Source organism: Metopolophium dirhodum, chromosome 1 (genome assembly GCF_019925205.1).
Source record: "Metopolophium dirhodum isolate CAU chromosome 1, ASM1992520v1, whole genome shotgun sequence".
Classification (NCBI taxonomy): domain Eukaryota; kingdom Metazoa; phylum Arthropoda; class Insecta; order Hemiptera; family Aphididae; genus Metopolophium; species Metopolophium dirhodum.
In genome coordinates, this window is record NC_083560.1 from 117,253,628 (window position 1) to 117,275,968 (window position 22,341).

The following is a 22,341-nucleotide window of genomic DNA, read 5'->3' on the forward strand; positions in this document are numbered from 1 at the left end:
CGACCGACCATTACCCGGGCAGCGCGAAGTGCGCAGCCTACAGAAAAGCCTCGACGCGCAATAAGACAGCAAAACAATCGGAGCGTAAGGTGTCAGCCAAGAGTTGCGGCACCTCAAACGACAAACAAGATGCCTAAATACATTCAGATTAACCTGAACCGCTGTAAAGCGGCTCAGGCTCTGCTGAGCCAAGTGGCAGCGGAGAAATCGGCAGACTTTGTATTTGTCTGCGAACCAAACAGAAGTGAAGGGCCGAGTTGGTACATGGACAATTCTGGCGATGCAGCAATCATCAACACAAAAAAGACCAGACTAGAAAATGAAGGACTCGCTGAAGACGGCTACAGATGGATCACCGCACAAAGCATCAGACTATACTCATGCTACTGGTCCCCTAACTCCACCTTCAAAGAGTACCAGGACTTCCTAACAAGTCTCGAAGCAAGCATAAGAAGTGAAACCACGGAGGTACTTATTGCAGGGGATTTTAATGCCAAGCACTCGGACTGGGGGTCACCGACAAATGACAAAAGAGGGGAAGCTCTAGTAGACCTTATCAACTCCATCGGACTCGTTACATGCAACAAGGGGAAGAAAAGCACGTTCCACAAAGGCTCCATAATCGACCTCACCATAGCTTCGCCCGCGCTGGCACAGAAAATAAAGAACTGGAAAGTGCTAGACGACGTCTCAGTAAGCGACCACTTCTACATCGAATTCGAGCTAAGCCTCGATAACAACAGAAATAGTGGAATCACCCCAAAACACCCAAGACTGGACCTAGACAAACTAAAGGCAGTCCTACTATCGGACAAGCTGACCCAGGCTCCAGAACTCACAGACGCGGAGCAATGCGCCAACACCCTAGTATCGGACATACACGAGTGCCAAAACAACAGAACCCTAAACAGCAGAAAACAAAGGAAATCGGTACATTGGTGGACACCAGAAATATCGAGACTGAGAAGAGAAGCTAACCACCTCCGCAGGATTCACCAACGGAAAAGAAAAAGATTGGGGCAGAAGCGAGCACTGCTGAAGCAAATGACGCAAAGTCAGCAAAAATGAAACTAGTGTACGCCATAAGGAAAGCGAAGGACGAAGCCTGGAAAAAGCTGTGCGACGATGTTGAGCACAACCCATGGGGTCTGCCGTACAAAATAGTTATGGGAAAGCTGTCAAAGCCTCCGCCAATTCCAGAGCTGGACACTCCTGGTCGCATACAAAACATTGTTAATGGTCTGTTCCCACAACACCCCATTAGAGATAGGTACCCATGGCCACTCACTCCCTCCGACGAAAACATGCAAAACATAGACACTGCAGAACTGAAAATCGCAGCTAGCAGCTTGAAAAACAATATAGCACCGGGTCCTGATGCCATCCCAAATGAAGCGGTGAAAATCATCGTAGCCCTCAAACCCAAGGTTCTAGAAACAGTATATAATAAATGCCTCACCGAAGGAGTCTTCCCAAGACGATGGAAACGGGCAAGACTCGTACTACTGAGGAAAGGAGACAAGCCACTCGACGAGCCATCCTCTTACAGACCGCTGTGCCTACTAGACTGCTTAGGCAAGTTATTTGAGAAGGTCATCGACAACCGCCTAAGGTGCTACCTCGACGAAGCAGGTGGCCTCGACGATAGGCAATTCGGCTTTAGAAAGGGCAAATCTACTATTGACGCGTTAAACTCGCTGAAATCCACCGTGAAGTCAAGCGACAAGAAAGTCGGCATCCTAACAATGGACATCAAGAATGCTTTCAATTCAGCTTCGTGGTCAGCAATACTGAACGCAATGAGAGATAAAGAAGTTCCAACGTACCTACAGAGGATCATAAGCAGCTACTTAGAAAATCGCGTCATCATAGTCGAAGCAAGCGGAGTAACTGAGATTGACGTGTCTAGCGGCGTTCCACAGGGCTCAGTCCTCGGGCCAACCCTTTGAAACATAATGTACGACAGCCTACTCAAAACTCGTCTCCCGACGAACGTCACATTCCTTGCCTTCGCGGACGACGTCGCCCTAGTAGCAACGGCTAAAGATAACATCGCCCTTGAGCAAATGCTAAACACGGCCGCTGAAAAGGTACACAAATGGCTAACCGAAACAGGTCTAGAACTCTCACTACACAAGTGCGAGGCCATGATCATTACCAAGACAAGGACACACAACGAGATGAACATCACCATAAGTGGCCACAAGGTAGAAACGAAAAATCAAATAAAATACCTAGGTATACAGCTAGACAGCAAGTGGTCGTTTAGCCACTACGCGAAGGAGACCTCAGAGAAAGCAAGCAAGGTGTCGCAAAACCTGTCAAGGATTCTGCCAAACATCAGCGCTGCGAAGTGGAGGAAGAGGATATTGTATAGCAACGTCGTGCACGCAATTCTCCTCTACGGAGCACCAATGTGGGCGCACGACATGAGCGCTTCAGGATGGGAAGAAATGAAGAAGGTGCAAAGACGAATATGTCTGAGAACGGCATCAGCGTACCGCACTGTTTCCGGAGATGCAATAGCCGTAATATCAGGCGTCGCCCCGCTGGACATCACGGCAAAGGACAGAAGCGACAGATACAATGACCGAAGGGAACCAGCAAACGGACGCACTACTGAAGACCCCATGTCCATCTGGCAGCGGAGATGGGACGAAAGTAAAAAAGGCAGATGGACCCACACCCTCATCAGAGACATAAAACCATGGGTCCAAAGGAAACACGGGGAATAAACTTCCACCTAACACAAGTTCTCAGCAACCATGGATGTTTCGGGAATTATCTAAATAAATACGCAAAACTGGCTAGTGCGGAATGCTGGTACTGCGGCGACCAAACAGACGACGCCCACCACACATTTTTCAAATGCGATGCATGGTACGCGCTCAGGAATAACGCGGAGACCCACCTGGAGACCAATTTGACACCCGGGAACCTAGTTGCAACAATGTTGTCTTCGAAGCGGAACTGGGACATAGTCAATGAGCTGGCACACAACATCATGAGCCGAAAAGAAGCGGAGGAGAGGAGTAGACAAGCAGCTCCAGAACCCCCTACATAGTTTAAGTTTAAATTGTATGCCGAAGAAAAAAATTGAGGGGATAGAGCCCCTCGTTATTGTAATTTAACCTGTGAGGCCGCGAACAGGGGTATTGTCCCTGCGAGCGACCACCATATGTTGTAACTTTGTTTAATAAACGATGGCATCTGGGGGTGAAATGATCGAAAGGTCAGTACCACCCCAGATGTCGATACCATGTAAAAAAAAAAAAAGGTTAGGTTAGGTTCCCCCGACGGGACCCACCTTGACGTGGTGGGGGAGCTTGCGGGCCTTTAATTAGGTCTTACCAAGTGGTCCCATACCCGGCTCTGACCTTAATTGGTTGGAGTCGGAGCACACTGAGCCATCCCTGACCTTGATTGGTTGGGAATGGCAAGGCCGGAGGCAGCCTGCTAGCACTTAGCAAATGCCCTAATGGAAGGACCACCATGATAAAAAACCCCTCAACCCTCAACTCGTCAAGGGGGTCTCTTGGCACGGAGGTAGACACGTGTTTACGAGGACCCTGTGCGGCACCTGGCGTCCCGCACAGTATATAGCCTTCCCCGTGGTACGCTGCTCTGCCACGGGGCGACTTCTATTTCATGCCCACTCGTGGGAACTTTATGGATAATTCAATTGAAACCAAACAAAACCCAGTATCGCCGACTGGTCAAGCGGTGAACGGTTCACCTACCGTCCAACAGGTGAGCGGGAGCCAAGCCGCACAAGTAGCAGGCAACACTGTAGACGTACGATCAGCTGCAAAGACCATGACTCGTGCGCAAGCGGAAGCTAAATATACCAAACTCATGGAGGATACGTTGAGGCAGATGGAGGCATTAGAGTCATCAGTACGAGCTGCGACAAACACGAAGGTAGACATCAAAACTGGCACCAAGGCTTTAGGCACATGCTTTAGAGAGTTTCTAAGCACGGCAAGGATAATCGGCATGACGCGATCCCCCGATGCCACTGAACAACGTGTGCCGTACCTACAGCAGCAGCAACAACAACAACACGCCCAAACAATGAAACTGATTAGTGAAGTGCGTGATGAGCAGCTCCAACACCAACAGCTTATGCAGGAAAAAATGGACACACTGCTACAAAACCGGCAAGCGGAAGGATTGAGCATCGATATGTCTTGGTCACAAGACAGGTTAAATAATCAGGATAAAAGGCTTGCTAGCCAGGATCAGAAGCTGGACAAAATAATCTCCGAATTGGACCAAATTGCTCGAGCATTGGCAGACGCGTCACAAGAACAGCAGCATCAGCAGCACGAGAAACAGCAACAGCGCCTGAACGCAAACAGCAAGGAGCAGGACGAGGAAAACTCCCCTCGCAAAACTAAGAGGCAGGCACAGAGGCAACGAATGAAGCAAAGGCAGAAGATGAACACAGTTCGGGAAGAGGCGCCAGCTGCAAGCAAGCAGCCTGTTCTCAGCCCAGAGGGGACTGATAATAACAACTGGGAGACGGTAAAGAAGAGAGGCAACGGAAAAAATATGGCCAAAGTAACATCGGATGCAGTCATCATCAAAATAACTGAGGATAAGACGTACGAAGAAACATTAAGAAGCGTAAAGATAGGCCTCAGCGATGCCGGACTAACGGACGAAGTTGGAATGTCGAAGAGAACGATGAACGGAGATTTGCTGCTACAGCTAAAGAAGAGATCAAATAAAATATCCCAGCTAAGAACCGTTGTAGAGGATGTAACAAGAGCTGAAACCTACCTTAAAACGTCCACCGTCGCTGTAGAAATACGGGGCTTAGACACGGATGCAACTCCAGAAGACCTGGCTGCTGCGATATCCGCTAGAACAGCGCATGCTCTGACGAAGGAGAGCATCAAGACGATTAAACCCGGTCAAGGAGAAAAATCAACAGCAGTGGTTCTGCTTTCGGCTAGAGCTGCCAACTAGTTGGTTACAGGACCACGGCTGCGTATCGGCTGGGCATCATGCTCAACGAGAATACGCTACCCCATGGTAAGATGCACCCGCTGCTTTGACTTCGGGCACAGAAAAAACGCGTGCACCGGACCCGACCGCACAGGAATCTGTCTCAACTGTTGGGGGCCTGGACACACAAAAAAGGACTGTGACTCGAACGCACGGTGCGGACTGTGCGAAGAAGACGGTGTTGAGGGTACGGGTGATCACTTCTCCGGAAGTGGAAAATGCCCGGCTTTCAAACGATTCCTAGCTAACTGCAGAGATAAACGATGATAAGAATATTACAAGCAAATATCAACTGCTGTAAGGTGGCGCAGCAACTGCTTCTACAAACAGCCACCGAAAAGAAAGCTGACATAATTATAATATGCGAACAGAACAAGACATTACCTGATTGGTACGCAGACACGGATGGGAAAGCCGCGATTGCTATGCACCAGGCGATAACCCCAGAGGAAATAGGTCACTCAGGCAGAGGGTATGTGTGGGTCAGGATCAGAGGAATCCGAATATACTCTTGCTATGTATCCCCAAACATATCTATAGACGACTACAGAGATTACCTAGATCAGTTAGAGGCAAGCATACGGGCAACATCCGGAGAAGTCATACTGGCAGGAGACTTCAATGCCAAGCATGCGGAGTGGGGTTCAGTGGTTAATGATCCAAGAGGAAACGAACTCGCATCTTTGGCCGCTTCCCTGAACTTGAGCATATGCAACGTTGGAAACACCCCAACGTTCGAAAGAGGATTGAGCCACTCCATCCTCGACCTTACGTTCGCCTCACCACACACGGCGCAAAAAATAGTTGGCTGGAGCGTCTTAGACGAAGAGACCAGGAGTGATCACAAGTACATCTACTATAGTATCGGAACGTACACGGAAAGACGTGGTAACTGTCCCACAGGATGGAGCCGGAGGAAACTGGATCCGCAAAAGCTGAAGCAATTCTTAGATGGCAAAGATGTTCCAAACGATGCTTCACAACTTATGGAACACATCACGGGAGCGTGTGATGCGGCTATGCCGAGATTAAAGCCGGCACGCAGCTACTACAAGCCTCAATACTGGTGGACGAACGAAATAGCCGAACTAAGAAGAGCATCGTTAAAAGCAAGAAGGCAATACCAAAAAGCAGTCAAGAGAGGTCCAGCCGAAGAGCAAAAGCGAATATGTAAAGATGCAAGGAAAAGCTTACGAATTGCGATAAAGAGGAGCCAGGACAACTGTTGGAAGGACTTATGCGCCCAAGTAGACAGTGACCCGTGGGGGACACCTTACAGAACGGTTATGAGAAAGTTAGGAAAACGGCAACCGATACCAACGGCAATGATCCCTGCGATAATAGCCGAACTATTTCCTATTCACCCGGTCATTGAAGAAGAAGTGCAAAGGGCACCAGTGCCAATACCAACGGTCACCCAACAAGAACTCCAGTTAGCGAGCACAAGGTTATCCCCGGGAAAGGCACCAGGACCGGACGGCGTGCCGAACGAAGCGTTGAAGGTGGCGGTCAGAACGAACCCAGCGATGTTCCAAAATGTTTTCAGCAAATGCCTAGCCAACGGAATTTTCCCGACCCCTTGGAAGCGAGCTAGACTGGTATTAATGCGAAAAGGTGACAAACCTGCAAACCTCCCGTCAAGCTACCACCCCTTATGTATGCTCGACACGACGGGGAAGCTGTACGAGCGGATTATCTCGAACCGAATCGAGGAGGCAATGGCCAAGGAAGAAACAAGCTTAGCGGATAATCAGTACGGATTCAGAAAAGGTCGATCCACCATCGACGCTATCGACAAAGTAATGAATGTGGTGAAGGATGCTGGTAAAGGGACCATACATCAAAGGCAACTATGCGTACTGATCACGTTGGATGTAGCTAACGCATTTAATTCGGCGTCATGGAGAGCTATAATACAGGCAATGACCTCAAAAAATATACCGGAATACCTCATATGTGTCGTCAGGAACTACTTTTGCGAAAGGAAGATACTCCACGGCGAAGACCAGGACGCAGTGGTACTCTCAAGCGGCGTACCACAGGGGTCAGTCCTCGGCCCTCTGCTGTGGAGCATAATGTATGACAGCCTGCTCACCACAGAAATGCCGGAAGGAGTCGATCTGATTGGCTTCGCGGACGATGTGGCCGTAGTAGCACGATCATGGAGAGTTGAACACCTGGAAGAAATCGTCAATAAATCGCTTGGTATAATATATGACTGGATGAGAGAACATTGGTTGAGGCTAGCCACGCACAAGACAGAAGCCGTTATGCTAACGAGGAAAAAGGGATATCGGAGGCCCACGTTCACGGTTGGAGGCCAACGAATCATCACCCAAAACTCCATCAGGTATTTGGGTGTCGAAATAGACTCCGGACGGAGGTTTAAAGTTCACGAGCAAATGGTCGGCGCTAAGGCAACCAAAACGGCGCAGGCACTGTCGAGGATTTTACCAAACATTGGAGGCTCATCTACAGCAAAGAGACAACTGCTATCTAGCGTGGTACACAGCCAGCTCCTTTACGCAGCGCCGATCTGGCAGCCACTGCTAGATCATAGAGCGGACAGCGACATACCGATCAAGGGAGACTATGCGGTCCACATGAAGGCGGCGCAAAGGCTGATGGCACTGAGAGTCACCAGAGCTTATAGAACAGCATCGTTTGATGCGGTAACGTTGATAGCGTCGATGCCCCCTATCACGTTGATAGCCAAAGAGCGATGCATAGCGCATAGAGCACCGAACAGGCAAGAGGCACTAAAGAACGCCAGGAAAGAGACGATCAAAGAATGGCAACGCGAGTGGGACTCATCGAAAAAAGGAAGATGGACGCATGCACTCATAAAGGATGTCCAAAAATGGATTGAAAGAAAGCACGGAGATATAGACCACTACCTGACGCAGATACTAACGAACAAAGGGTGCTTCAAATCGTATCTCAACAAAATAAAGAAAGCAGATTCCCCGAGATGTGAGCTGTGCGATGCACCGGTCGATGATGCCAACCATACCATGTTCGAGTGTGATGCATTTGAAAATTGGCGAAGACAAATGTATGGAGAAATTGGACAAAACCTCACCCAAGAAAACCTTGTGGACGTTATGCTCCAGGAAAAATCCAAATGGACAATCATCGCTACCTTCATTAGCCGAGTCATGCGGTACTAGTGCGAGGATGAAAGAAGGCGGCAGGCTGGTTTACACTTAGTTTAAGTTAATCTGTACGCTGAAACGGCGAAAATTAGAAGGATAGAGCCTTCATAACCTGTATGCTATATGTAAGAGGCGGTGGATAAGGGACTGTCTTACCACCACTCATTTTGAGATTGTAAATTGTTTGTAATAATAAACGATGGTGGCGGCCTCTACGTTTTGCTAACGCAGTTCGGAGGCCGTTTACCGATAAAAAAAAAAAAAAGGTTAGGTTAGGTTAGGTTAGGTTAGGTTAGGCGCAGAGGCAGAGCTGACTAGTACCATTGATTATAAATACTATAGATAGCTCACTGCAGTACAAAATACGCTGCGCGCTGAATGGCGAGTAACGCTACGGGGCGCTCCGCTCGATATTTAGTTATAGCGTGTACCGCAATAATCGCTAGTATAGTTCATAGGAGTAGGGATTAGTCTTGAATTTTTCACTGTAGAGACAGATGTACATATTGACCTATCTTGGTTTCAATTCTCGGAGCGTCTACAAAGACATTAGACAATACTCGTATAATACTATAATGTAAACTTGGTACCTAACTTGTCGTTACACTGGCGCACTACCAACGATTACAAAATAATAAATATTAAATACCTATCCATAATAATATAATCCTAGATGGGTGGCCTCCTTTTTGGCCAAAATGTACCCTTTCCATTTCAGCTAGTAGTACAGTTTTCTTTACAATTTACAATTATAACAATAGAACTTAACAATTTAATTAAATATGGTTGTATCCAGAAATGTGATTCTTTGATGAAAATCATTACCTACAACTGCTTGAAAAAATAATAAAATAAAATGATTGAACTTTTGATTATTAACATTGATACTAAATATTAGTATTATTATTACCAAAGTAATTGTCAAAGTAAAAATTAATGTTTGTTTATAGTCTTCACTTTTCAATGTAAGCTGTAAGTTAAACGGTGACACCCCCCCCCCCCCCTCCACCCCATTAAATAGGTTGAATATTTATTTTTAAATTAGTCCCTAATTATTAAAATATATTAATTAGTTATTGTATAGTCATATTTATGGTTATAGTATGCATATTAGTATATTTGTTTGTTAAAACACATTAGTACATTACGCATTTACACATAATATTTACTAAATTATAGTCATTGTCATCAATCATCATATTATATATTTTCTAAATTGCAATATTATTCCATAAATAAAAATATTATTATACCTGCAATAGACTTCACGTTACATTCGCATTGAGTATTTTCGGCTCTTTTAAATTATACCATTGATTATAAATAGTATCATTAAACTATTTACTATTTATAATCAGTGCTTGTACGCTTGTACAAAATATTGGAATTATATTATATTTATTCTGAGTACACATGCGGAAAACATGCGCATTACGGACGTACAAATTGAACGATACTCGTTGATCATTCAATTTTTTTTGAAGACTTAGTTGGTATATTTATTACTTAAGTATCTCGTAATAACTATAGAATTGTGTTTTTTTATGTTATTTTGAAATCATTTATACGTCATTTCTACTGTGTTGTTCTCAAATAATTACAATGTCTAGTGACAAATGTGCATATTTACATAGGTTAGGTTAGGTTACACGTAGGTTACACGTAGGTTACATGTAGAAATACATCAAATATAATATTTCATCCTTTTCCATCAAACGAAGAAAGGTCCAAAATATGGATAGTTAATTCTGGTAAGTAGCCAAGTAGGTAATTAACATTCGTAATTTATCTATAATATAGGTAATAAAATCTGCAATTATATGGAAAAACATATTTTAATTTAGGAAATATTAAACTAGAATCTCTAAGTCCTAAAAAGTTGAAAAAGAAGTTTGTATGTTCATCTCATTTCGAAAAAAATGCCTATTCTAATCCCACAGACCCAAAATCACGACTAAACCGTAATGCAGTACCAAACAAATATAAAAGTAAGAAAAAATCATATTTTTGTGTATTTTATTTTTGACACGTGCAAATCATATAAATTAAAAAATGTTAGATGAGTTAATAGATGATAATGTTCCCGAAACAAATACGACTGTTGAAAAATCACACATAAATTGGACATGGCAGGTATCAAATCAAAATACTACCGAAGGTAGGTATACATATTATTATATACCTATTTTAAATATATTTATTTTACAATGTTGTGCAGTTGTAGAACAGAGCGATATTGATTTTACAATAATGCGTGTTTAATTGTTTTTAATATTAATTTTTATTTGTGTCTGTGTAATGTGTACAGTGTACACGTTAAGTATAATCGAAATATTGCATAGATTTTCCACTTCAGTATCTTGTCCGATGGGAAAGTGAATTTATTTGGTGCGTTGGGTAGGTTAAAATTTTTAAAAGCGACGGGAAAAACAAAAATAAAATCAAGGAAAACTGGGAATTTTTAAACGAAACTGAGTTTTCGAAATCAACTTTGGTTTTTGGTGTAACTGTAAAACAAATGACCATACATTTATGAAATTTTCACTGTTTATAATATTAGCATTAACAATAATCGATACAATTTTCAAAATATTTTCATTTGTTTTGACCTGTTTCAGTTTTCATTTTCACCTGTTTCATTTTTTTCGGTGTTTTTTCTATAGATGTCAATAAAATTATATATGTTGGGTAAAAAAGCTTGAAATTTAATATAAGACTTCTAATATACTGTAACAATGGCAGTTGAAAAATATCACAATTTTTTTTTATAAACATTTAAAGTTTGGATTTTGATAAAAATTCATCAACATATCGAACATTTGCAAATTATTTTGTAGTTAAAGATTTATGAAATTTCCAGTCTATATAGCTAAGGTTAGAAAATTTAAAACAAGGTTTTTTGTAACTACCTAGTGAATAATATAAATAATAATATAATAAATAATATGATAATATATTTATTTAAATTTTACACTTTTATTTATTTTAAGGTGCATACACACAAGTTGATGAAACAATCATAACGACACCAAAAAAATCACGACATCGTCGTCAACAATTTACAGATGAAATGTTTGAAGGTCAGTATAATTTAAATTTATAGTTAATTTTTAGTTGGTACTAAAGAATGACAAGAATATACCACGATTATGATAAAATCTATTTTACCATACTTATATTTTTAATTTTTAAAAATTTGTAAATTTTAGATTCAGAGTGAAGTGATGAATTTATTGATTTTACAAAGATGTGTGTTTTTTTAATTTTTTAAATGTTTTTTGTTTGTCATCACCTTTTGAGTTAGAAATTCATAAAATTTTTCCATTAAAATTTAAGATTTTAAAATTGAATACAAGATTCATTGTTAGGTCATCTAGCTTTATTTAAGAGTATTTATTTATTTATATATATTTTATACACACAATGACTTTTTCAAATGTAATTCTTTTTGGGAAAATGAAAAATGTAATATCATAAAATATTATGTCTACCTATTAATAGTAATATTATAGGCTGACATACCGTCTTCGATCAGAATATTTTTTCGTATACAATAATATTATATCATTGAATTCAAATTTAGTTCCATCCATTTCAGTAACCTGCTGTACAGCAATGCGACATCCACTTGCCCACCTTTTTAAATTAAATGTTGTGAAAAAATTTAAAGCGTTTGGTTTAATTTTGGAAGAATTATTACAAAGTTTTTGGTAATATTTCTTGTATATATTTTTTAATTTGTAAATCATTTTGTTTAAGGGTTGACACCTTCACCAAAAACGTTGAAAGTAATGACACCAAATCGTAAATATGAAGTTTCCGATTCTTGCTCAAATATTCGAGCACCTGGTTCACTAATTTTTGAAAACAGTCCATCGAGTTCAATAGCTACACCTACAACTAAATCTTGGGTCTCAGCACTAATCGATTTTCCCAGTCCTATGCCAAAAATGAGACAAATAAAAAGCCCAAAAAAAAGCGCACTTCAACAAGAGTTAATTAGGATTCGAAAACTTTTAAAAAGAAAACGTTCTATTATTTCGGCATTAAAACAGAAAAAAACAAACAAAAAGCAGAAATCTAATGTGAAGGATTTATTTAAAACATTTAATTTTCCATCTAAAAACTCAAGAAGTTTAGTATCAATGCAATTGTTACACAAGAATCGTAAACCTTGGTCAGCTAATGAAAAAAAAGTTGCGCTATCATTATATTATAAGTCACCTTCGAACTTATAAATACATGCGAAGGACTGGAATTGTATTGCCGGCTATAAACTGGATTTTCGGCCAAATATTTAGAACAAATAAGGTTAAAAGTTTTAAATATGGATTATAATGAAAAGAAATGTGTTCTTCTATTAGATGAAGTTTCTATAATGAAAACTTTAAAATATAACAAGATTTTGGACGAAATAGAAGGGTTTGAGGATTTAGGTGATATGGGACGTACTGAAAAACTTGGTTCTCACGCGTTAGTAATTATGGTTCGTGGTCTTTACAAAAATTGGAAATTGCCTTTATCATATTTTTTTACTGGCAGTGGAGTTAAAGGTGATACTTTAGTCGAAATTGTTAAAAATTGCGTCAAAAAAATTGTGGATATTGGTTTATTGCCCACTTGCATTGTATGTGACCAAGGGACACAAAATCGTCGGATGTTTTCGTTGCTAGGTGCATCTCAAAATAATCCTTCAACTGAAATATGTGGCAAAAAATTATTTCTTATTTACGATATGCCACATCTTATCAAGAGTTTAAGAAATAATCTACTATCTGGTGATTTTAAAATTGGCAATAAAGTTGTGTCTATAAATGATATTAAAAAACCGTATGAAATTGACAGCCAAAGTAAAACAGCAAGAGCTATGACCAAAATAACACCAACTCATCTATCTCCTAACCCTTTTCAAAAAATGTCCTGCAAGTTAGCAATCCAACTCTTGAGTAATTCTGTATCTGCAGCTATAAAAACATGTGTGGCTACTGGGCAACTAAAATCGAATACAGCACTACATACTTCAGAATTTATTAATGGCATAAATAATATGTTTGATTCGGCAAACAGCAAAAATGTATATGACCGAAATCCAAACAGAAGACCTTTAAGTCCTAAAAATTCAATAGTGTTCGACAACTTGAAAAAAGCACAAGCTTTATTTAAAGAAGCAGTAAAAGTATGCCATAAGACAAAAAAAATCAGTACGCCCCCTTGTTTTATTGGAATAATTTGGACGACAACTGCTATTTTAGAACTATACGAACAAGAAAAAGTAGACATGAAAATCTATCGGCCAAATAAAGACAATTTTTTAATGACAAATCGACTAACGCAAGATATATTAGAAAATCTATTTTCAGTGATACGACAAAAAAATGGCTACAACAGAAACCCCACAGCCCGCACGTTTCGCTGTTGTTTTGGGCATATATGTACATATAGTTTGATGAAATGTTTGACAACATGTTGTAATAATTGTGAATCGGATGACGATGAATTTATAACTGTTGAAGTATTGAAGGATGTTCCTGTAGAAAACTTAATTTTATCAGAAAACGATGAATTGTCAAATGAAAATTATGTTCACGAAACAACCGATTCTGACAATAGTTCAAAGTCAAATGAAGGAATTTATGATGTTGACTTATCACTGGAGACGTGTTCAATAACTTATTTTTCTGGTTATTTAGCAAAAAAATGTTTTGATAAATTTAATTGTGCCAACTGTAATTTAATCAAACCAAATGAACACTTAGCTGACAAAAAAGAACTTTTAATTATACACAAGGTGTTCGATTATGTGCAACAATCACAAGGCTTAAAAGCTCCATCTGATGAGCTAACACAAATAGTGACAATATGTTTAAATATATTTAAAAATACATTTCCTAAAATTAAGAGCTCAAAGCAAATTTTAAAACAACTTTTGCATAAAGCCGAAAGACAAATAAATAATCATTTTTTGGTTTTACAAAATTCGTGTAAAGATCACTATGAATTTATTTTACAGCTGCTGTTTAGGACACGCATTTATAAGGAATGTAAGTGGATTAATGCAAACCTTGGAAAGCGAAGTTATCAAAATGCAGCCAAATTGCGAATATTTGAAAATAAATAAATAAATAGGTAAATTATAATTTTGTAATTAATGTTTTGTTATGTATGCAGTGTACAAAATAAGTAATTTATTATAATATTGTTACATAAACAGATTTGAAATAATAGGTAAATAAAGTTGAAGATAAACTCAATTGTTTTGTTAATTTACAATTCTTCTTGTATTTTTATTATGAAAAAAATATAATATTTTTGCTTGAATTTTATTAGAAGTTAAATTTTAATAAAACAATAAATTGTAAAATACGCTTAGTCACTGGTCACAGGCGTAAGTACGGTGTCACAGTGGTAATATAAGTCAATAACAGTAAAAAAAATTATTTATTTTGCAGGGTAATGATGTATTTATTATTTCCAGTGTACAAATTGCATATTCGTAAAATCAAAAAACATTTGAATGAGTCTAATTAGTTTTTTTATATTTTAAACACTTGATTTTTGAATATGTTGATGAAAATATTTTAGTCATGGTTTAAGAAATCCTTCTAGTTTATTCATTTTGTTATTACTTTTGTGTTATTAGTTTCGACGTATTTCAAAAGTATTTTAAATGTTCACAAGCGAGTAGGTAATCGAATTTCAGATAAAAGCTTTTTATGTGAGCAAATTTCGGGCGAAATTAGCTGGTCTGAACTCGTCGCTGAACGGTTTGTATTCTGATTCCTAGCCGCCAGCGGCGACGACGTCTGTAAATGCAAACGCTGAACTACTGGCTACTGCGGTCTGCGACGCCGCCGCCGACGATGTTTGACGACGACGAACGACAATAGTTGTCCGCGGCGACGATTACGGCGATTAGAAATAATTATTTTATTTTATTATAGGCCGAATTCCTTAGCGCTCTCTATTGGGAGTAATTACGGCGCAGCGTATTATGTACTGCAGTGAGCTATCTTTAGTATTTATAATCAATGCTAGTACGAACGACACTTATCGTGAAGCAAAGCGCCAGCTAAAGCATGAAATTCTTCGCAGCAAAAAAGCCTGCTGGACGGAGCTCATCCAGTCCGTAGACAACGACCCGTTCGGTAATCCATACAAAATAGTCATGCGTAAGCTAAGAGGGCCCCCTCCTACTAGCACAATGGAGCCAGAAACACTTGAGGCAGTCATCAGTACAATATTCCCCATCCACGATCACAGACAGGAGGAGCTGAGAGAGGAATCGTCGAAGAAGTATTCACGCAGAGTGAAGTGGAGAGCGCGATAACTAGATTTAAGTGCAGGAAGAAGGCCCCGGGGCCTGACGGGATCACAACCAACATCATTGGGGCAGTCCACAGGTGTGATCCCGGCCTTTTGCTGAATGTCTACAACATCTATCTCCTTAGCGGAACATTCCCGTAGAGATGGAAGAGGTCCAGAGTGGTACTACTTCGGAAAGGCAGTAAGCCGGAAGGGGTACGGTACCGTCATCATACCGCCCACTCTGCCTGCTTAATGACATGGAGAAGGTTTTGGAATTCCTCCTCGCACGGAGGCTTGAGGCGCATGTCACGAGCCGGGGCGGCCTTGCAGCAAACCAGTATGGCTTCAGAAGCGGGCTATCAACTGATGATGCCGTAACAAAACTGCAAACCACCATACTCACTGAGAAGAACAAAGGAAAATTTTGTCTAGCTGTGTCCATCGACATAAAAAAATGCCTTTAACTCGGCGAAGTGGAACGATATAATGGAGGCTCTCCACCGATGGGAAACCTGGCAAACATGTTCGATTCCTATTTTTCGGAGAGGGTCAGGTCGATTGAAGCACCGTCCTTGCCAGGTGGGAAATTCGAAGTCCGCATCACAGCAGGAGTACCGCAAGGGTCAGTCATGGGTCCCTTGTTGTGGAATATTACGTACAACACGGTGCTGAAAGAGGAACTCCCTCATGGCTGTTCACTGATTGGCTTCGCCGATAACACGCTGGTGGTGGTAGCAGCAGAGACTGTCACGGGTGTTGGACAACGAGCTAACCAGGCGCTCGAGAAAATATCCAGAAGAATCGAGGGCCTTGGCCTTCAAATTTCTGCAGAAAAGACGGAGGCAGTGCTTTTTACCAGTCTGTATAAATATGCCTTACCGAACATCGAAGTCTGCGGTGCGCCGATAACCCTGACAGACAAGATGACATACCTCGGTATTGTCATCGACAAGTCTTGCATGTTCAAGGCCCACATAGCGGAGGCTGCACGGAAGGCTGACAGGACGCAGCGCAGGGTACTCCTTCGGAAGATCTGCGCCTACAGGACAGTCTTCGAGGCAGCAACAAACGTCCTAGCAGGCATCCTTCCGGCGGATTTGCTGGCAAGAACGTGAGGCAGACTACAGGAGAGAGATGACGGAGTATAACAAACGTGGCAACTGGCGTCGAGCCCGCATACCCAACCGTAGCACAATGGCAAAGGAGATGGGACGTCAGCGACACCGGTCAATGGACTAGAGCGCTTATACCTGATACATCCAGATGGACAGCGAGGAAGCATGGTGAACTGAGCTACCACCTCACACAATTTTGCTCCAGGAACGGGTGCTTCGGAAAGGACCTGTGCAGAATCAAAAAAGCGGAGAGCACCGAATGCGTGGACTGCGGAGCCGGGATGGATGACCCAGAGCACGCCTTCTTCTCGTGCGACAGGTGGTAGCGACAAAGAAGGGAGTTGGAAACGAAGATCAACGGGAACTTCACTCCATAATCCGCCATCGGAGGCATGCTGAAGTCGAAGCAGAACTGGGAGGCAGTGAATCAGTTCATCGAGGGAGAAGGAAGAGAGAGAACGTCAAAGCGGACCGCAGGCACCATAACGTTAATTAAGGAAAATTATGGTAGGCCGAAGGCCAAACGCTGATAGCGTAGGACTATCTGTTCTTTTTGTGAACCGCAAATGTGGCCTAAATTTATATTAATTTGTAATAATTTGTAATTTGTGACCAATAAACGATGTGGGGGAGCTGGCGAACTACATCACCGGGTATTTCCGGCCCCCCCACGATACCGTAATAATAAAAAAAAAAAAAGGTTAGGTTAGGTTGCTCCGGCACACCGCCGAAATAGAAATTACCGACCTCGACGGGGTAACCACCAGGGAAGAGGTCCTCACCGCGATTCTCAAAAGCGCGCCGGACAGCCAAACCCTCGCGGCCGACGAGGTCAAGATAACCGGCTTGTGGGCCACGCGCGACAGCCACCAAATGGCCACCGCCACCGTTCCCATCAACATCAGCCGGAGTCTGACGTCCACCCGCATCTGCTAGACGCAGTGCCGGGTCCGCCCGCGCAGAGCCGAGCCAGCAAAGTGCTACAGATGCCACGGCTTCGGTCACGCGACGCGTCAGTGCACCGGACCTGACCTCTCGCACGCCTGTTAGAGATGCAGTCAGAATGGGCACACCGAGTCCATATGTACCGAGGGCGCGGAACTATGCGTCGCGTGCGACCGCATCAAGGCAACTCGCGTACCACACAAGCCCGGATCTGGAGCTTGCGCCACCCGCCGGTCAGCTATCGCCGAGATGAATGCCACCAAAAACCGCAAATGATCAACGTCCTCCAGATAAACCTACAACGGAGCGCCACGACACAGAGCCTCCTCCAACAGATCGCCGCCGCCTCTGGTGCCCAAGTCCTCCTCGTCTCCGAGCAAAACTGGACTCCGGCACGAGACGACAGGTGGGTTGCCAGTGACCACCACACATGCGCGGTCGTCCTCACAGCCACTGCAGATTTCGTCCCACATCTGTCCAGGTCAGGCCACGGATTCGCCTGGATCAGACTCCCGAGCTAAGGATCTACAGCTGCTATACCTCTCGAAATGACTCCGACGAAACATTTTCCGCCTTCCTCTCGGACATCGACGAGTCTATTCGTTCAACCGACCCTCTACTCTCCATAGTCGTAGGCGGCGATTTCAATGCCTGGTCTCAGGAGTGGGGATCAATGCGCAACGACAGGAGAGGAGATCGACTGGCAGACCTGGCAGCCAGCCTCTATCTTCTCGTCGCAAACTCAGGAACCATCCCTACCTACCGAAGATGCAACGCCGAGTCGATAATAGACGTAACCTTCCACCGCACCCGACCACCCTTTGTCCTGCGCGGCTGGAAAGTGCTGGAGGAAGCGGAATCGGCCAGTGATCACAATTACCTGCAGTTTCGGCTCGACAAGGACGTCGCAATCGAGGAGAACCCGGAACGACTCAGGGGCTGGTCGTACAGGCGGTTGAATTCCGACGCCTTAGCGGCACACCTGGCCACAGCACCCCTGCCCCGTGCAGACGAGCACACTTCGACCGACGAAGCTGCCCAACAACTCACGGAGTACTTGGCGTCCGCATGCGACGCCTGCATGCCACCGAGGAGAAATCCTGCGTCCGGCAGGCGCCAAGTCCACTGGTGGAATGCGGGGATCAAAACGCTCCACGAAGATTGCGCCAAGCTGAGGAGGAAATATCAGAGGGCGTGTCGGAGACACGAAACACCCGACCTAATCAAACTCTCCCGAGCCGCTCACGCAGGGAAAAGGAAAGATCTCCGGAACGCCGTCAGAACATCTCAGGAGAAGAGCTGGTCTGAACTATGCGCTGCGGTCGACTCCGATCCTTGGGGTCTCCCGTACAAAGTCGTCACCAAACGCATCGGCAGCCGACGCTCGGGCATAGAAGCCAGAGGCAGGGAATCCGAGATCGCGGATCATCTGTTCCCTAACCCTCCACAGATCGACTGGTCGCTCGAACCTCCCCCTCTGGAGCAAGACGACGACGGTCCCCCTGCGCTGGAGTGGACACTAGAGGAACTCCGGGACGCGTCCACCAGACTTCCACCCTGCAAGGCGCCCGGACCGGACGGTATTCCTAACGAATTTCTTGCGAAAGTAGCAGTCCTCAGGCCCCTCTCACTACTGAAAACCTACAACAGCTGCCTCGCCCACAGCACATTCCCGTCGTGATGGAAGGAGTCCAGGCTCGTCCTCCTCTACAAGGGCTCAGGGAAGCCGGTAACTGATCCATCCAGCTACAGGCCGCTGAGCATTTTAGACTCCGCCGGAAAGCTCGTCGACCGTCTCATCCTCCACAGACTGAACGAGCACCTCGACGCCACGGGCCACCGATCGCCAAACCAATACGGCTTCCGACGCGGCTGGTCGACGGAGGATGCCATCGAGCGAGTCCTTGAGACGGCCCACGGCGCAGTCCAGCACCGAGACCTCTGCGTCGAAAAACTGCTACGAAAACCCAAAACTGCTCGTCGAAGGACACCTATTACCTGTCAAGCAGTCTATGAGGTACCTCGGCGTCGAAATAGACACCAGGCTGTCCTTCACGAGACACATCCAACAGGTCTCCCGAAAGGCGTCCGCAGCGGCACTCGCGATATCGAGACTGATGCCCAACGTCGGAGGTCCGTCGCAGTCCAAGAGAGCGCTGCTCGGAACAGTCGTCAGCAGCAAGATGCTGTACGCCTCGCTGATCTGGGCCAACCAAGGCACAAAAACGGCAAAGAACCGAGGAGAGCTGGCGAGACACAATACGGTTTTAGAAAAGGACGATCAACTCTTCACGCCATTCAAAAGTTAGTGTCAATTATAGACATCTGCAGCAAGGATGTAAGAGTAGGCGTACTCACCCTGGAGATAAAGAACGCCTTTAACTCCGCTTCATGGAATATCATAATGCGGGAAGCATACGCAAAAGACATACTTCCGTATCTCTGCAGAGTCCTCCATGACTACCTTCACGAACGTAAACTCCAGTACAACTACGGTGGACCTGAAAAAGTAGATAACATTACAAGCGGTGCCCCACAGGGTTCGATCCTTGGGTCAACCCTATGGAACATCTTATACGATGGACTACTGCGCGAAATCCTGCCGGTTGGAGTACAGTTCTTAGCGTACGCAGACGACCTGGCGCTCATTGGGAAAAGTAAATACACCTTTGAACTAGAAAGAATGCTGTCCGCGGGCGCGGAGATCGTGAGGACTTGGTTGTCGAACAACGGCCTACAACTAGCAGTCGAAAAGTCCGAAGCGATAATCCTAACAAACAAGTCCACAACGACTTCACAATGATGCTTGGGGGCACACGCATAAACGGCGCTAAATGCATAAAATACCTTGGCATATACTTGGATACAAAACTGAATTTTACAGAACACGCTAACCACACATGCCTTAAAGCGGGGAAAGTAGCCAACAACCTCAACAGAATTCTGCCGAACATAAGCGCAGCGAAACCTAAGAAGAGAAGGCTGCTCGCAAATGTAGTTCACTCAATTATTCTATATGGTTCCCCCACATCTGGGCTCCCAAGATGAGTAAAAAAGGGAAAACCGAAATAGCAAAGGTGCAAAGACGCATAGCACTGAGAGTAGCATCAGCTTACTGCACAGTTTCTTACAATGCCATACACATTATAGCAGACATGCCCCCAATTGTTTTAATAGCCATCGAAAGACAAGAGATATTTGAAAATGCCCGGAAGGAAGAAGCAAGAAGCAAACTAATAAGAGACTGGCAATCAGAATGGGACTCGGCCGAAAATGGAAGGTGGACCCATCGACTGATCCCCAAGATAGACCCATAGTTTAACAGAACTTTCAGCGAAATCAACTACAGACTGACCCAAGCTCTCAGCGGACATGGCTGCTTTCCATATTACCTCTACTGTTTCGGGAAATTAGCTTCCCCGTCGTGCTGGTATTGCGGCCACAAATCAGACAATGCGTTTCACACCTTTTTTGTGTGTGACGCATGGCACTCAAGGCGTACAAGAATGAACCTGATACTCGGGCGAGAGATCACGCCAGATAACATGACCGAAGTGATGCTGTCAAGCAAAGACACATGGACCACCATAGACGACTTCATCCACGAGGTCTTTCGAAAAAAAGAAGAAGAAGAGCGAAGGCGAAAGACTGCAGCCATAAAATAATTAAAATTAGTTAAGTTCAATATATGTATGCCGAAGGCAAAAAATTGAGAGAGGAGTAGGGACCTCTCACCTTTGTTGTTTTCCCCCAAACATGTGTAATTCCCTTGAAGTTTATTGTTTATATTATTCAATAATTGATGGTGACTGGGGGGTGTAATGACTAACGTCGGTTCCACCCCCAGTTATCGATTAAAAATGAAAAAAAAAAAAAAAAAAGGTTAGGTTAGGTTAGGTTTCCCTTGGCCCTTGCGACCCCGTTTTTTCAGGAATCTAGCCATGCTGTCCTCAGTCCCCGACACATGGACATGGACACGGAAGAAGCCAACCCGAAACACAAGAGAAAGGGCTCCAGCTCATCAACCGAAGAACCGAACTCAAAGATGAAGCTTACCAAGACAATCGGAAACAAGCCTGCCATCAAAACCAAAGTGCCGACTAACATCGACAATGACAGCCTACTTGGTGCCGCGGCCAAGGCTACCAAGTACGCTTGCGACCTCGCAGAAGGCCTCGCCGACGAATTTTACCACGATTACCAGATCGGGGCGTGCATGACCAAAATCGCCAAGGCTCTCGAACTGGTCTACCAGGCCCTGTCCCAACTCTCCAGAGAGCGACAAGCTCAAACCGTCGCCGATAACCAAAGGAAAGAAGACGCTGCCACCAACGCCCATCCTGCGCCATCGACTCAACCACCACCCGCCTCGCACAAACCCAAGGGAAACAAACGCCGAAGAAACAGCAACAACAATAAATCCCGCAAAAACGACTCAAGGACCCCGACCAACATCACTCCTGCCTCAGGCACGCCGATCGAGATGGTCGCGCCAGAAAAGCAGCCCGAAACGGTGGCCACTGAACCATCAGAAGAGTTCACCTTAGTGGAGAGGCCCGCCAGGAAAATCAACCCCCCCAGGACCCAAACGGCCAGGAAAACGGTGCAGAGATCTGCGGCCGTACTGGTCAAGGTCCTCGAGGGCCGGACATACGCCGACACCCTGCGCGCTGTAAGAGACACCGAAATCGACTTCGAGGCCATGGGTACACACGTGACCTCAATGAGGAAGACGCGAAACGGTGACCTCCTGGTGGAGCTCACCAAAAGTGCCAAGGCCACAGCAGCCACCTCCGTCATCCGCGACC

At 44.2% G+C, this 22,341-nt stretch overlaps 3 protein-coding genes across 3 annotated transcripts; all 3 read left to right on the plus strand.

Annotated features, from left to right (window-relative positions):
- Window positions 1–264: 264 nt before the first annotated feature.
- LOC132953287 (uncharacterized) lies at window positions 265–1,068 on the plus strand. Its single transcript, XM_061025813.1, has one exon. It carries the CDS (start codon window positions 265–267, stop codon window positions 1,066–1,068), a length of 804 nt encoding a protein of 267 aa, XP_060881796.1.
- A 2,601-nt stretch (window positions 1,069–3,669) lies between these two features.
- LOC132953310 (E3 ubiquitin-protein ligase RING2 homolog spat-3-like) lies at window positions 3,670–4,974 on the plus strand. Its single transcript, XM_061025821.1, has one exon. It carries the CDS (start codon window positions 3,670–3,672, stop codon window positions 4,972–4,974), a length of 1,305 nt encoding a protein of 434 aa, XP_060881804.1.
- A 13,232-nt stretch (window positions 4,975–18,206) lies between these two features.
- LOC132953336 (uncharacterized) lies at window positions 18,207–19,214 on the plus strand. The gene has a single exon (XM_061025836.1). It carries the CDS (start codon window positions 18,207–18,209, stop codon window positions 19,212–19,214), a length of 1,008 nt encoding a protein of 335 aa, XP_060881819.1.
- Window positions 19,215–22,341: the final 3,127 nt, after the last annotated feature.